The following is a 17,077-nucleotide window of genomic DNA, read 5'->3' as shown; positions in this document are numbered from 1 at the left end:
GGATGCCACAATATAATTTATATTCTATTTTTTTAAAATGACATGGAAAAAATGACTTCGTTTCGTACCATATTCTATCGTGTTTATCCCTAATTCTAGGTTATTAGCGTGAATTTCAAACACGATAGCAGTGAATTTTAAATTTCAGAATGGATTTTTTAAATTGATATGGTACGAAACGACGTCGTTTTTGTCATTGCATTTTAAAAAAATAGAATATAAATTACATTGTGGCATCCGACGAGCCACATCACGTTTCTGATAACCGAAAAATAGATGCGGGATATATTGGATAAAACTTGATAGTTTGAGGGTTTAGAGAACATTTCAAAAGTTTCAGGGTATTTTTGATAAATGAGTATAATTCAAGGGTTTTCATGATATTTACCCATATATATATATAATTGTTTTTGTTATCATTTTATATATATTTGATTAAAGTATATTTGGCATTTGGACATATTTTAAGTTTATATTTTTCTAAATTGTATGTTTTGAATCTATTTATATTTTAAGATATGAAATATTTTCATGCTATTGTTTTATGAATTATAAAAAAATTAAGATTGAGAATCAAATACACCCCTAACATTGATACATTTTTTTACGTCTGGCACTCTAAACTAGACTTGAGTTCAATTAATCCCCTAAAATCTTAAATTGAGTTCAATTAACCCCTCTGCCCTAACGGCTTGAAAACGCCATTTGTTTGTATATTTTTTTTAGGGTTAACGTGCAGATGCTACCCCTAAAATGGAGGCCCCTAGAGCGTATACTTCCACATTCTCGACCTTGGATCAAATATATATCCCCCATAGTCCAAAAAAATGGTGCAATTAAACCCAGGCCTCTAACGGTCATTAAGCGTCCGTTAACTTTTAAATCTGGTTGAAGCGAGGAAGGTGTTCGACGAAATGCCTGAGAGAAAAATGGACTGAACATGATGGATCTCCTGCGCTGCCATCTACGGCGACGAATCATGATTCCTTGCAGCTTCTTGGTCTGTGTACACAGTATAAGGGTGGACGATACAATATTGTTTAGAGCACCATTATTCTTTTATATTTAAATGCTAATTTAAATTTAAAAAATTATCAAACACCTACGATATCTCCTCTCATTTTACTAATAAGAGGAAGATATAAATATTTTTTAGAATAACATAAAATAACTAATCCTCATTTATTTAGAGTTTAAAATCAAGAGGAGTTCTAACATAAGTCATCGTGTGCATTAAATATATGATGATGAAGAATATTTAAATAAGAAAATTAATTAAAAATTTAGAAAAAAATAAGAATGAACGAGAATTGAGAAAAATTAGAATGATGTGATTATACAAATACCAGGTAGGATATGATTTATTTTAGGACATGATTTATTTTGATTTGATGATTTGATCTCACAATTTTACGAAGGCGACTCATGAATCATGATGACGTGAGCAGAGCTATTGCTGAGGTCCAAGTTCCAATAACATTGAATCACTAGAGCAGGAAAACTATATGGTATAGTACTATATAGGAGTATATTTTTTTGAAGATAGGGAAAACTATATATATGTAAGCTGCCATTTCTTTGCATAGCCAAAGCTCCAATCGTGGTTTAATTTGACATTGCGCAAGAAAACCCTAACGCATCTCGCCATGATCGATAGATACAGTCTCTGAGAATCGGACGCGACCAGAAAAATGGGGTCGTACGCCGTCGCGATGGAAACCCTAACGGAGCGCGCCGCGCTGATGAGAGAATCGATGCAGAAAACCCAGGTGATCACGGACAACGTCGTCACCATTTTAGGCTCCTTCGACCACCGCCTCTCCGCCCTCGAGACCGCCATGCGCCCCACGCAGGCACTCCTCTCTCTCTCTCTCTCTCTCTGTAACAAACTAATGTGTATTAATTATTGGTATTAGGCGAGAAATGCATGGAAATGATACTAGTGTTAATTGTGAATTATTAATTGGGGTTTAGTTGAAAACGCATTCGATAAGGAGGGCGCACGAGAACATCGACAAGACACTCAAGACTGCCGAGGCTGTTCTCGAGAAATTTGATCGCTCACGCGAGGTCTTCTCCACTCCTCTCACTCTGTGTGTGTGTGTGTGTGTTTTCTTTTTTGCTTTTGTTTAAGAAAAGAAGTCGCCAATTTGCCTCTTTTGATTTAGTGTTTGATGCATTTTGGAAATAATTTTGTCGAATGGGCGCTAGAACTTGGAAAGTTCAAGGGAAAGTAAAGAGATAGTTAAGAATTACACTGTTTGTCTCATTTACTTCATGGTATTTACTTAGAATCTTCTCTAGATATGATCAAATATACTTCGCTATGTTAGCATTGTGGTTTTTGTTTTGAGGGATAGCATTGTGGTTTTAATTCCTCTAAATTCTAGATGTCAAAGTTCTAAAGTTGTGTTTAGTGGCATTTAGTAATTCAAGTTGTTGCCTGAAATAGCTACTATTCATTGGAATCCCCAAATTTTTTATTTTCTAACATGTGAAATTAAGGAAAGCAAAAATAATAAGGACTTAGATCACTTGATTTTTTGTATGTTTTTAGGACAAATTGTCACACCCCTAGGTTACAGTACTAAAATACTACACCCCATCGTTATGGAACCAAGGAAGAATTTTGCTGCCTCCCAAAAAAAGGAAGAATTTTACTGAAGTTTTTTTTAACGCAATCTAATTATATATTTAGAAGTTGGCATGATTTCATTGATTTAAAAACATTATTGAACAAGAAAGGTTTGCGAACAAAATAGTAAGATGCAAAATGAAGTATGTAAACATGCTGTATTACTGCTTCAGAATATTCTTTGTGTTTTAACTGACCTGACCAAGGTGCATTTGACACTATATTTGGAAGGTGTTAGATGCTCAAGAGTATCTTTATCTTATTTATGATTTTAAACAAGCTGAAACTCAGAAGGATAATACAAAATATGAAAATTGAGCTTGAATGTTTTTACGAAGCTCAAGTTTGATTTTAGAAGCCATGGCTTGGGCTTGACAGACAGTCGATTGTGTAAATTCTAACACACACTTTTACATTGTTATATATACAATGCAATGAATATACTGTCCATTATAGTAATCAGTCATATAAATGTGAATAAAGGCAGGATCCTGGATAGACTTTTCTTAAGATCTCATAAAGATCGAGGGTAGTAATGAATCTTTGAATTGTTAGTACATCAAGCTCACTCCTATCTTAACATTAACTTACAGGCAGAAGCAAAAATATTAAGGGGGCCTCACGAAGATTTGGAAAGCTACCTCGAAGCAGTGGAACAACTAAGGGGTATTATTCAGTTTTTTACTGGAAACAAAAACTTTAAGAGTGGTATTGGGATTGTCAACCAAGCCAATAACTTACTTGGAAAAGCAATCCTCAAACTAGAGGAAGAATTTCGACAGCTTCTCACCTCATACAGGTTTGCTAATCCACAGAAATCATATACTTGTCTTGCATTGGTCTGTAATTGTTATCTTGGTTATGTGTATCTTTAGGGTTGTGTTAAGCCAATATATATTTTTATTTTTGCATCGTCATTTTATCCATGCCTCGGGTACTTATATTTTTCCTCAAAGTTCTCTGCATGACATTGTTTATATACTCAGAATTTGATCTTTGTGTACTTCCAATAAACTCACCTTTAGGCCAAGTGGTTATTTTTTTTATTAATCATGAAAGAAGGCTATATTGTCTTTGTTTGAGGCATAGTCACGATTTTCTTTTATGCTAGTTATGTTGACTGACTAATTGGGGTTTAAATGAAATGTCTTCTGGTCATTGATCACAGCAAGGTAATCAAAATCACCATATATTTATCCCTTGTGCAAAGGATGTTTGCTTACATGCTCAATTTTTTGTGGGAAGTTATAATTTTTTTTTTTTATTTTGTGGTTTTTATTATCTTTTTTTCCTTTTTCTAGAAGATTTTTAGTACTGGGCTATACTTTATATTATTGGGTTGATGAAGTATTATAGTGATATTCAAATAAACCATTTAATTCACCCTTATCTTTGTTATAGAACCGCCAATTGCACCATGCAGAAGCTGTAATTTCAACATTTATTTCACTTATTTAGAAGATACAACGGTTACTTGGCTTCGTGAATATGCTTTTTTCCTCGTGTTTACTTAAGTGAAGACTGCATAACTTTTCCTACATGTAAGGAAATATCATAGTTCTGTCCATGTCTTTGTTTAACACATATGAATCCTAAAGTTAGATGCAACTTGGTCTTCTAACCAGATATGGATTGTTGTAATTGCTGTGTGCTAGAATTCTTTCATCATCAGATGCAAATTCTATGGAAAAGCTAGTTTCTAGAATTTCATCTCCTTGCCCTACTCTTTTTCTTCTTACAATCAGCATTCTAACTTGGCACTGGCTTTTCATGTTTAAAAAGACTTAAGATAACGGACAGGCTTTATCTCAATTCAGTTTGATTTTTTTCCCTAAATGTGAGCCTTTCAACTATTGACTACATCCTGGATATATGTTTAGTTTATCTTTAATGAAATCTAGGAGGTTATCAAATTTATATCTATTCATTCGAAATTTCAATTTATTATTTCATTGAAGATAATGAAATTTTATTTGCTGTAAAAGGTCCTGCCCCATAGATAGATTTGTTTACCTCCTGTTGAGGATTTAGAACCAGCCCTTTATGCCTCAGATACACTTTTGGTGCGTCTAATATGATTATCTAAGTTGTATGATGGTAAGAAATTGAAGACTTGTTGATAAATTGCTTATATATGTTTCTAATTTCAGCAAACCTATTGAACCTGATCTTCTTTTTGACTGCCTGCCGAATTCTATGAGGCCATCATCAGGATCACCTCGTGAAGGTGAACCCGCTGGAAAGAAATCATCTGACCACCATAACAAAAGTTTAGAGACAGTTGTCTACAAACTTCCAACTCTAATTCCTCCTAGAATCATGCCTTTGCTCCAGGAGATTTCAAAGCAAATGATTCAAGCCGGCCACCAACAGCAGGTTGCTATTTTATACAGGTAATATTGTAGATTTAGGCGTGATTTTATTTTTAATTTTGATGTTGGCATGTCAGTTGTAGGATTTTTAAGTCTTAGCTGAGGTGAGAAGGCCAAGTTATGAATTCCTTACAGTAGTGTAATATTTTATTTTCACTTTCCCTCATCTTGGATTTTGATCTGTTTCTGTTTGGTAGGTCCGATCCAAACAAATATGTTAATACATTACAACCCTATTAATAAGTGAGTTAGGGAACATAGAAACCTTCTGCTTTTAGTGTAGTTGCCTCTCCCAAAACGAGATATATGAATGATCTCATCGTGTATTTACTACATTATCTTTAACACATCTCTGATGCTATTTTTGCTGCGTCAATAATTTGATGTAGGGAAGCTAGGTCTGCAGCAGTAGAACAAACTTTAAGGAAACTAGGCGTTGAGAGACTTGGTAAAGATGAGGTACAGAAGATGCAGTGGGAAGCTTTAGAAGCAAAGATAGGAAACTGGATTCATTTCATGAGAATTGCTGTAAGGAGTTAACCACATTAGTTGACTGTATTCTTTTTCCCCTTGTCATTCCCCTTCTATTTTCATCTCTCACTGCATCTAATTATATTGTGCATGGAATAGATCAAGCTTTTGTTTGCTGCTGAAAAGAAAGTATGTGATGAGATTTTTCAGACCTATGAAAATCTTATGGATCAGTGTTTTGCTGAGGTGACTGGGACCAGTGTGATAACGCTTCTCAGTTTTGGAGATGCTATCGCTAAGAGTAAGAAATCCCCGGAAAAGCTATTTGTCCTCCTGGACATGTATGAGATAATGCGAGAACTTCAGCCCGAGGTATGATTAAATGAAAAACTTGCAATAACTGTGAAGTGATTTCACCTTGGTTGACTATGAGATTAGTAACTCGAATGAATTTCTTAGTTTAGTTTATAATCCTTCTATTGCTCTTTTTTTTTTTTGATAATTTCTATTACTCTTTTTTACCTCAACATTAATGAGCACTAATCATGTCCTTGTCGCATGTCGCACAAGAATAGGTTCCATTCTCAAACTGATCTTGATATAGATTAAATCACTTTCTTTGGCTCTAGGTAACTGTTACTTTAACATTTGAATAAATTAAGGGATATTACACTTTGCCATTTGATATTAATGCAAATCCAGTAATAAAAGTGGACTAAAACCTTGGAATGGAGAAATAAAAGGAATAGTGGACTATTATTATGGGACAGAGGGAGTATATTTTTTGTATATGGTCTTCTCAAAGATATAATGTACAGAAACTGTTGATAATATTTTTCAGTTTCCCGTTCAATATGATTCTTATTTTTGTTTTGTCTATACGAATGGTGCTATCTGCATAGAAATTGACCATGAGATATATTGGCGAAGTACCTTTGTGTATACATGGAACAAGTTTTGAATTCAAGTGTTAATTTGATAATCATGATGGAAATTATGCCTCTCCATTGTTATATTATCCTTTGTAGCCATCTTTGAATCTAGCTTAATACTGCTGTTTACAGATGGATGTCATATTTGGAAGTAAATATAGTACTGAAATGAGGGAAGCTTTCACAGTACTGACAAAAAAACTTGCTAAGACTGCTAAGGAGACGTTTGCTGAATTCGAGGAAGCCGTTGAGAAAGATTGCACAAAAACTGCTGTTCTTGATGGAACAGTCCATCCTTTAACCAGCTATGTGATCAACTATGTGAAGTTTCTATTCGAGTAAGTAAACGTGTGCGCTTGTGTTTTCGCTCACATTTATTAAGAAGATTAAATTTGGATTACGGAAACTCCTAAATATTGTCTTTACTGATGCCTTCTTTCATTCCACATAAGAATCTACAGTTTTAAGGTTTTTTTTTTTTTTTCTTGGCTGATTTGAATTTTTATTCATGTAAACGTATGTCAGTTCGCTGCGTCAAGCCTTTGATGACAGCAAGTTACAGAATACTCTTATTTCATGTTGATACTTTCAGCTATCATTCAACTCTACAGCAACTCTTCAAAGAGTTTGGCGAAGGCGATTCAGAACAGCAGTTGGCGTTTATAACGACCAAGATTATGCAGGCTCTTCAGACTAATCTCGAAGGAAAATCAAAGCAATACAAAGATCCTGCTTTGACTCAACTATTTCTGATGAACAATATACACTATATTGTAAGATCTGTACGCAGGTGGGCAACGGTTATAACAATGAATGTCATTAATTGGCTTGATACTAGTGGGAAAAAAAATAAAAAATCTTGATTCTGAATCTTGATTGTTATTTCTAGGTCAGAGGCAAAGGATTTATTAGGCGATGACTGGGTGCAGATACACCGAAGGGTCGTCCAGCAGCATGCTAATCAGTACAAGAGAATCGCATGGTCCAAGGTTCACAAAAATGCTTCACATTGACAAAATGATTTTGTTGAGGGATTGTGATCTTGTTGATCAATATTTATGTTGGTGAAATATGGCAGATTTTGCAATGCCTGACGATCCAGGGGGCGAATTCCGCGGTAGATAGCAACAGCACGGCCGGTGTTTCAAGGGCGATGGTGAAAGACAGGTACAAGACCTTCAACACCCTATTTGAAGAGATCCATCAGAGGCAATCTCAATGGACAGTTCCCGACAGCGAACTCCGGGAGTCGTTGAGGCTCGCCGTTGCTGAGGTCCTACTGCCTGCCTATAGGTCTTTCGTGAGACGTTTCGGGTACGTAGTAACCTCTTCTGCTTCCCTAAAACTTGTGTGAGCTAGGTCAAGATTCAGATCCAAATATATATTTAATTACAAATATGCCATTGGATATGAGTTTGAATCCGGATCTTGACCCGTCACATAATAATAAGTGGGCATCAAACAAGAGCTTTTGCTTAAGATCTCTGTCTCACTCAAATCTTATTTGTTGCTTAGGCCTATGATTGAGGGTGGAAAGAATCCATCAAAGTACATCAGATATACACCTGAAGATCTAGAAAGAATGCTGGCTGAGTTCTTCGAAGGAAAGACGTGGAACGAACCCAAGCGATAGATATATCATATTTGGCTACAAATTCACTTGTATTTTTTCTGTAAAGTTTATTGTTACTTTTTCTGTACAAATGATATTATGTATCTCCTTATAATAATTTATATGTTTGTTCCTAAATGAATATATTGCTAGAACGTAATTATGTGACAAGAGGAGAAAATAGTAGGTAGATTGACTGTACACATTTAATTGGATCATATTGATTGTTGACTTATTAATTCGTCATTTTATTCTATTTTCTTTGTAAGTTACTATACAAGAAAAAAGCATCACGTAATGAAAAATAGACAATATTACAGGTCAAAACAGTCTTGCAAGCATTTATGAATATATATAAAGCCGAATAAAAAAAAAAGCAGGTCTTTGAAATCCTAATAAGGTTGCCTTGTCTAAACCAGCTCCTTGTGTGGATTATTGTAATAATTGTGAGCTAATTTGTTTGGGGACAAAGCCTTAATTTCCAGCAATTTATCTTGCTCGGTCTCTCATGCACTATCACCTTTTCATATGCATGATTCATATACGAAACATCTTTTCAGATTTTATAAATTTACTGTTTATAAATAGAAAAATTTGTTACTTTTAATGAACGTAAGACTCAATTCAAGCTCTCATATCTATCACCTTTTAAATTTTCATATGCATGGTTCATATACAAAAAACATCTTTCTAGATTTTATAAATTTATTGTTTATAAATAGAAAGATCTGTTATTTTTACTGAATGTAAGACTCAGCTCAAGCTCTCATGCATTATCACCTTTTCATATGCATGGTTCATATACGAAACATCTTTTCAGATTTCATAAATTTATTTACTGTTTATAAATAGAAAAATCTGTTATTTTTAATGAACGTAAACTCAGTTCAAGCTCTCATGCACTATCATCTTTTCATATGCATGTTTCATGTACGAAACATCTTTTCAGATTTCATAAATTTATTGTTTATAAATAGCAGAAAAATCTGTTATTTTTTTAATGAACGTAAGACTTAGCTCAAGCTCTCATGCACTATCACCTTTTTCATATGCAAAACATCTTTTCAGATTTCATAAATTTATTGTTTATAAATAGAAAAATCTATTACTTTTTTAATGAACGTAAGACTCAGCTCAAGCTCTCATGCACTATCTCCTTTTCATATGCATGGCTCATATACGAAACATTTTTTCAGATTTCATAAATTTAATATTTATAAATAGAAAAATCATTACTTTTAATGAACGTAAGACTCAGCTCAAGGCTCTCATGCATTATCACCTTTTCATATACATGGTTTATATACAAAACATCTTTTCAGATTTCATAAATTTACTGTTTATAAATAGAAAACTCTATTACTCTTAATGAACGAAAGAGTCAAGAATATAAGAGCGCCATGCTTTCCAACTTTGTGACATTATCATAAATCGATACAGTTTGTTTCATCTATGTATAAAAATAAATAGTCAAAATAAAATATACAGTGTTTAATCGAATTAGGTCGGATTAATATTTTCTAGATTAATGAATACATTTCCCATTCATATCTAATCCCATCGTATTTTTATACCTAAAACAAATATACCAGTATAATCTTATTCGAACTTCCAAATCTCATTTCCTAGTTCCCCAAAAAAAAAGTAGGGTAAAGATTAGAAGGAATATGTGATATAAGTGGTAATTCCAAAATAAAATAAAAAGAGAAAAAAGAGGAAAAGAGAAAGCGCGGCAGTTAAGCGCTACTTGCCAACGGTGATAAATAATTCAAAAAACACCTGCACCAAACAGCACCTTAAAAAACCGCCTTCCCGTCTCCCCTTTCCGCTTCACTCACAGAATCCAGATTTCGAATTCCAGCCAACTCACCCGACGTCATGAATGGAACCCCGAGTCGACTCAGCCACCCCCGAAAACTGGAAATACTACAAAAAAGAGAAAGCCCTTTCTCCGCCTTCTCGCCGAAGCTCGGCCTCCTTTTTCCACACGTGTTAGCCCTTCCCCTCTTTATAACGCCCTCCGCTCACGGCTCACCACCACCAACGCTCACACAAACCCTCACGCAAACCCTCACAAACCCTCAATTTTTGCAATGGCTTCTCCCTCCGCCCCCGCCGCTGCCGCCCCTGCCGCCACAGACAGGGCGCCGCTCTCAGCAGTTTATCTGCACCAGTTGTACCGAGAGCCCGAGCCTAATCCTCAGCCCCAGCCCGATCCCGAGCAGGGGCTGCAGTTCGTCCGCCGCGAGCTGCTCTTCTTCTGCACCATCTTGAAGTGGTGCATCCTCGCCTTCCTGTTCATCGCCAGCTTCCTGGCGCTGATGTGGATGGTTTTCCACCCTACTTTCCCTCAGCTCAGCATCGCCTCCGCCATCCTGTCGCCCATCGCCGTCACTTCCACCGCCGCCTCGGCCGACTGCAACATTACCCTCGTCCTCACCAACCCCAACCGCCACCTCACAGCCTCCTACGATCGCATGGAGATCTCCCTGCTCTACGCGTCTCAGCAGGTGACGCTCTCGCAGGTCCACCACCCACGGATCGTGCAGCCTAAGCGCAGCCAGATCACGCTCCAAACTAACCTCAGCTTCTCTGCCGTCAATCTCACGAGCGGCGTGGTTAGCGCGATGAAGGAGGATTTGGATCGCGGGAGTTTGGGGCTTATGATGAAGATTTCATCGGTGGTAAAGTATAGGAACGGGAAATGGAAAACCAAGTCCCGTTTCATGAGGGCTTACTGTGGTGGTGTGAGTTTTGGTTTTACTTCGAGTAACAGGCCTGGCATTTTCTTGAATCCCTATCAAGAATGCGAGGTTTATGTTTACTCCAAATAAAATGAAATGTAATGTAATGCATCTTCGTGAGATGCATTTGGAGCAAACAGTAGACCAATAAAATGACCTAAATTAACCATTCTTACCGCCGGTGTCACTGACTTTAATTTGATCCCTCTATTCTTGATTTTATGAAGCTTCTACAGTTTAATGCACCCGATTTACTTGTGATTATTCGATGTGTTGTATGTGCCTGTTGATGCTCATCTTTGTGCAATTGAGATGATTCTCTGTTTCCATTTCTAAATGAGATACACGGGAGCTTTTTGCTGAAAATGTGAACTTACATGAGATGGAATCCCTAACAATGGAGGATGCTTGAGTGTTGCTTTGTCGTTGTCTGCTCAGTTTGTACCCTTAAGTGTTCGATTTCTATATGTTGCCTATATTTCATCTACCATTCTATCATTTTCTTTACAAGGAATATCTGTAGCGTTTATTTTACCAATGTTTATTTCTTTTAGTGAAAGGCAAAAACTACCTTCAACCTCTCATCTGGATATTGAATCATTGCAAGAATTGGAGATAAGCGTGATGTTGTATGTATAGAAAGGATATAAGTTAACTACGCTAAAATTGTCAAATAAAACGTATTTATTGTTGTTGTGCAATATATGTGCACAAACATAAACTTTGTGTGCAACAAGCGCGCAATTCTGATTTATATGCTTTTCTTTTCACTGAAAGATGAAAATTCTTCATGAAAGTTTTGAACTTACCAATTTTATTCTTTGTGATGAATATATGAATCCTATGATTATAATTTTTCCAACGATGAATTTTTATCCTGATGTGCATCACTAATCTGTGCTTGATTTACCATACAACAATCTGAAACGTGTGGTTCCCTTTTTAGGTCTGTTCTAATGCCCTGATTTCGCTGTTCTAGTTTACTGTTAATCATAGTTGAAATCAGTTTTAGCATTTCTCTTATGGTCGAAAATTCATTGAAATATTCATGTAAACAATTGTCATTCCATAACTGGTTGCAGATTTTGTTCTTGTTCCGTGGCATAGTAATTATAGAACTTCCTTATAAAATGGAAAACAGTTAGCTATAAAACTGTTATGGTTTGACTCTCCGGTATTGAACCCATTCCTTTTACACCTAAAATTGCTTATCTGAAGATTTTGTCGCCTCTTGAGAAGCTGCTCAAACCTTGGGCAGTGCCGTTATTATTGTCATTGGATTATTGTTGAACTAATTGATCTTTGTCGTGACGTTACTAACTTCCTTTACCTCAATCTCCGGATTTTGGTTTTACATCTAATAAATTGAAACACGTGTTGCATAATTCTGGTCATATTAATGTTTGTCAAGTTTAGCAAATAAATGTAACACATGGTAGGTTGTGTTATCATCATTTTATCATACAGATATGTTCCATGTGTTCCATTCGAAATGATACGAGCAATCACTATTTGCATGCACGAGAAATTTTTCTTTCATGAGAACTTTATACATTCAGCATCCATGCACAACATCATGTTTTTTCAGGTTGGTTTTAATTTTCTAAAATGTGCTTTTATAGAGGCTAACGAGGGAATCTTTTATATTTCATAAGTTTTTCCCCTGAAACCTGTAGATTCATAGTAGGTTAGTTATTGGCAAAGATAAAACCTCATGTCTTGTCGGAGCTTGCCATATTATCTGATCTGTTACGGCAGCATACTCCTTTCTGTTACCATGAGTCTATTTGTCAATGAAGCATGTAGGATTTTAAACACATGATAGTCAACTATATATTACAATATACTCAAATGTTAATATATTGTTTCCTTAATTAATCAAAGCAAAGGTTCAGATTTGATTGCGTGATCTCTTTCTTTCTCTGTGGTTTAACGACTTTCTGTGTGGAATGTTTGGAAATAATTTAAGTTTTTGCTGTAAATAAAAGAAAAGATGAATTAGGTTCTCAAAGTTTACTATTGTTTGCATGAGAATGTGCTTCCTCCAAAACCTAAATATTATCTTTGTTATACAAGTTTTATAAATTCATGATGCTTTTCTTCTTTAGTAATAATCAAATACAGGGGCATCTTCTGCTGGAGAGAAGTCCTGGAAATGGACGTGATCATGAAACATCTTGGTTCCAAAATACAAGTGATATAAAATTGTTATTACTATATTATGCAATAAGGTGAGTTTCACTCTCTTTATCTGTTTGCATGCTCCTTTTCATGTCTCCAGGTGTGTGCGTGTGTGTTTTGGGGTTACATGCAGATAACCACCACCAGAATTGATTTTAGAAACTTTAGTTTTCCATTTGATGATGACCTAGCTGATGAAAGCTTTACGTTTTACTTGTTGCCTTCTTCATTTGTTCTAAGTTTTTATTTGTTTTTCAATTACTTTCTTGAATTTAGATTCATATTCTTTTCCAGAGGGGTGAATGGTTCACTTGATAAGGTTCATGGTTGTCTTACTTGCTCAGCAAATATCATAACACTACTTGTTGACTTTTGTAGGTTTATATTATTTGTTTGCTCACAGCAATATATGCACTTGGCAATTTTTTTTGTTATTTGTTGACAAACATGGATGTTGAAAATTGAAATAAATGTCCTTAAAAAACCATAAAAGTAAAGGGAAAAACTTCAAAGCCTATATACTTTGAAACATGGATTGCGAGTGGTTGACTCCTGGTTTATTATGTCAGTTGAAACTTCAAGTGACAAATATTCTAACTCGTAGATGATGAACGCAAATTTGACTGTCCATGTTATATTCTTGCCAACATTTTGTTTTAAAAGGCTATAGAGGGCTGTTTGTGAAGTAATAATTATAATTATCAGTTGGTGAGAGGAGTTGCAACCTGTATTTTAGATACGACTGGAGAGTTCCAAGAAACTTGAGTGATCCCTGGCCCTATCTAAATTAATATGCATTTTATCTCTTTTTAGAACAATATTATGTGTTTATCTTAATTTCAAAAAGTTTTGTACGGATTGCAGGACACTTAAATGTTCTAACTAGGATAAGTGACTCCTAGTTATTGATTAACAATTCCGTTTAATGGAAGGCTGTGAGTAGTTGCAAATTTTCCAGCATTGTATCTATCTACAATGACCAGGAAGGAGGACGGTTTTCCAGCTTCTCAACTTCGTAAAAAAAACTTCAACCCTCTAAAGCCATTTCATTTTACAGTGGTATGATTTCACGAGTGGATTTCTATTATTTATGATCGTTCCTCATTTGTTGTTAGATTCTAATAGTTAGGATATCTTTGTACAAACTGGGTTTACTGCTAATTGTGTTATTGCAGGTATGAAATGTCAATCTCTTTGCTAGTATTGCTTCATAAAAGAGGTAAATCATGGTCTGCATGCATGCTAATTCCCCATATCACATGCTGCACATGAGGAGGTCATTGTGAACTTCAGAATAAAGAAATTTGCTTTCTGATTTTTTTTTGAATCGTTATTGTCTTTTGTTCGTTATAATATCAACAGTTGGCATGTAAACGTTCGCATGGGTCATGGCAACAACGTAATGCTCAGGAAACCGCATAAGGTGACATTTTTTTTCTTTGTATAAAAAGAAGTAAAAAAAATATAACATTCTATATATGGCTTTATCTTATTCGTTGGCGTGTCTTGAATCATGTGGCCGAGTTATCCATCTTGCTGTATTCTGATTTTCTTGCACGCCTCTAAATGAATGGATTTGCACAAGTGTAATCTCATCTGAAAATGTTGGGCTACGTTGTGTTTAGACTCGTTCAATTGATTCTGCATGGCCAATAAAAGGTTGCTCCGAAAGAAGCAAAGTTTGATAGATTGAGAGTGAACATCCATATTTGAAGAAGGTTGCTGTGTAATGATGATCTTCATCATCTCAGTATGCTGCTGGTCAGGTTTTGTAGGAGATTTACTGAGGGAAAGCTGATATATAGAAATAGCCTTATTTCTGCAAAGGTTATATGCACCTAACACATAACCACTTTATTTTTGATTGATTGCTTATTTATCAGAATGTTCCAAGACTGGTCTGCTGGCAACCAAATGAAGATTGGAGGCTCCTTTTTGCAGTTTTGTGCTTCTACTGCCTGTTTCCTTATAATGGCGAGGGAAAGCTCGCAGCTTCTATCCGGATGTGCTTTGGAAAAACAACGTTCTTGTGCAATAACCGCGACCGCTTTGGACATAGAAGGTGATGCCCAGCTCGTTGTGGTTATTGGGTGAGATAGTGATCTTCTCATCGAGAGTGTGCTTGGGCCTAGACGTAGTAGCCATTGTTACTAAATAAATGTTTCGTTGATGTGTGAGAGGATACTCAATTTTTGTTTTCCTTTGAAAAATTTAAGTAAATTGGAAGAGAATTGATATGAGAGAAGGATTTAACTCCTTAACTTTATTCATATAAAATGGATTTCGACTTGGGTGTTATTTGCTGCTCTACTTAGGACCTACTGTGAGATTTTACTATTTCAGTGTCTTGTTTTAATCATAAAATAGCGTTTGTAACATTCAAGAATAAGAAAGATGAAGTGATAGCTCTTGGTATATGGGTATTAATTTAATTCCTCAATTCAAAAATAGTCGAGGGTTTTCGAAATAATAAATCTTTGCAGCCACATTGTGGCCACTCACACACTAATATAATAAGAAAAATCTTGATATATTTAATTTATTTTTTTAAATAAAAATAGGATTTAGTTATTTTATTATATTCTCTGCATTGTACTATTTTTATTTTTATTTTGCATTTTTATTTTTAATTTATTTTTTAATAAAAATAAAAAAGTTATCAAAAAATTGTAAAAAAATAACTAAAATGTACAGAATATAATAAAATAATTAAATCTTATTTTTATTTTTAAAAATAATTTAAATAAATTAAATTATTTTCTATTTAGGTAAATGGTAGGTGGCCACAATGTGGCTGTTTAGGATCACTGCTTTCGAAAAGCTACAATCAATGTGGAAATGGGCTAGACAAAAACAAATTTCCTTTAAAATTATAAAATTAATAATATCAAAATAAAGTAAAATAGAAAAATTACAAATGTGATTGTTTTGCTACCCTATAATATGTTGAGCTATCAGCAGACTGTTGTTTCGCCAACGAAAGGATTGTGTAAAAATTAACTAAAAATTGGAAGTAAAAAAAAATGGTGAAAGATGCTTAAAATGGCATCGGCCACCCCACAAATAAAAAAGAAGTGGTATATTGGTATAAATTTTATGAAAATATCATCTATCTATTTCTCCACCGATGACTAACCTGACAGTACTGTCCATAAATCATCACGTAATAATTTCATCACTATTTTTTTAGGGATAATTACATGTTTCTTTCCTTTCTTTTTCTTTTTCTTTTTCTTTTTCTTTTTCTTTTTCTTTTTCTTTTTAATTTAATTAACGCTATATTCATATTTCAAGTTCTAGAGAGCGTAACAGCACATGAAAACAATGGAAGGTGTACATAATAAATGTGATTATGAGATTATGTTTTTTATCCTAAGAAATAAAATTATCTGCATTTGGACGCAAAGTCACATAATTGGGATTCCTGCCTTTTAATCTGAGTAGATAGATGATAGATCCCTTCTTTTGTAATTTTGTTATGCGTTTTTCCTCTCATTACTACTTTTATCTCCTTTTCTATTTGGATGTTTGCAAGAATTTCCGCAGTTTTTTATCACAAGTTATCATCTCATGCTTTATTCCTTTCCACTTTTTCGTATTTCGTCCCTTTCGAATATTCAATTCGTAACAACTAACAACCCCTCGTATTTGCCGGATTTGCTATTTATTACAAGAAATAAAGTTTTAAATTTGGTCCAATATATAGCAATAGGATTAGGTTTTATGGAGAAATTAATTTTTTTTATGAAATTTAGAAATATTGAACAAATCAATAATTTCGATAAACATACCAATAATTTTATTAAACAAGTATTTTGGTTTGAAGTTCGAATTTTAGAGTGCGAAATTTTCAATAAATACGTCCGTTCATTAAAATTATTGACATGTTCATCGCAATTATTGAAATGTTCATTAAAATTTGGACACTGAATTTATTCTTAATTATTAACTGTTTGATTGAGCTATTGTAATGGTTGAGATTGTTTCTCTTTTCTAACAATAAAATTATTGGTAGGTTCATCAAAATTATTGATTTGTTCAATGTTTCTAAATTTTGCAAAAAAAAAAATTCCATAGAACCTAACCCGCTATATATATGTAGGGGAACGTTCCAATGAGATCCCCTATAC

At 34.6% G+C, this 17,077-nt stretch overlaps 2 protein-coding genes across 2 annotated transcripts; both read left to right on the top strand.

Annotated features, from left to right (window-relative positions):
- The first annotated feature begins 1,504 nt into the window (after positions 1 to 1,504).
- On the top strand, positions 1,505 to 8,282 carry LOC131020478 (exocyst complex component EXO70A1-like). The gene is made up of 11 exons (XM_057949300.1): positions 1,505 to 1,853; positions 1,975 to 2,070; positions 3,229 to 3,434; positions 4,786 to 5,028; positions 5,397 to 5,535; positions 5,638 to 5,850; positions 6,543 to 6,748; positions 7,003 to 7,200; positions 7,300 to 7,399; positions 7,489 to 7,724; positions 7,926 to 8,282. Exons 1-11 carry the CDS (start codon positions 1,692 to 1,694, stop codon positions 8,041 to 8,043), a joined length of 1,917 nt encoding a protein of 638 aa, XP_057805283.1. The 5' UTR covers positions 1,505 to 1,691; the 3' UTR covers positions 8,044 to 8,282.
- A 1,833-nt stretch (positions 8,283 to 10,115) lies between these two features.
- Positions 10,116 to 10,856, top strand: LOC131023604 (NDR1/HIN1-like protein 26). Its single transcript, XM_057953146.1, has one exon. It carries the CDS (start codon positions 10,116 to 10,118, stop codon positions 10,854 to 10,856), a length of 741 nt encoding a protein of 246 aa, XP_057809129.1.
- Positions 10,857 to 17,077: the final 6,221 nt, after the last annotated feature.

The sequence above is a fragment of the Salvia miltiorrhiza genome, chromosome 4 (assembly GCF_028751815.1).
Source record: "Salvia miltiorrhiza cultivar Shanhuang (shh) chromosome 4, IMPLAD_Smil_shh, whole genome shotgun sequence".
Taxonomy (NCBI): domain Eukaryota; kingdom Viridiplantae; phylum Streptophyta; class Magnoliopsida; order Lamiales; family Lamiaceae; genus Salvia; species Salvia miltiorrhiza.
The sequence above is the reverse complement of the archived record's forward strand: the minus strand, read 5'-3'. Positions and strand labels throughout refer to the sequence as shown.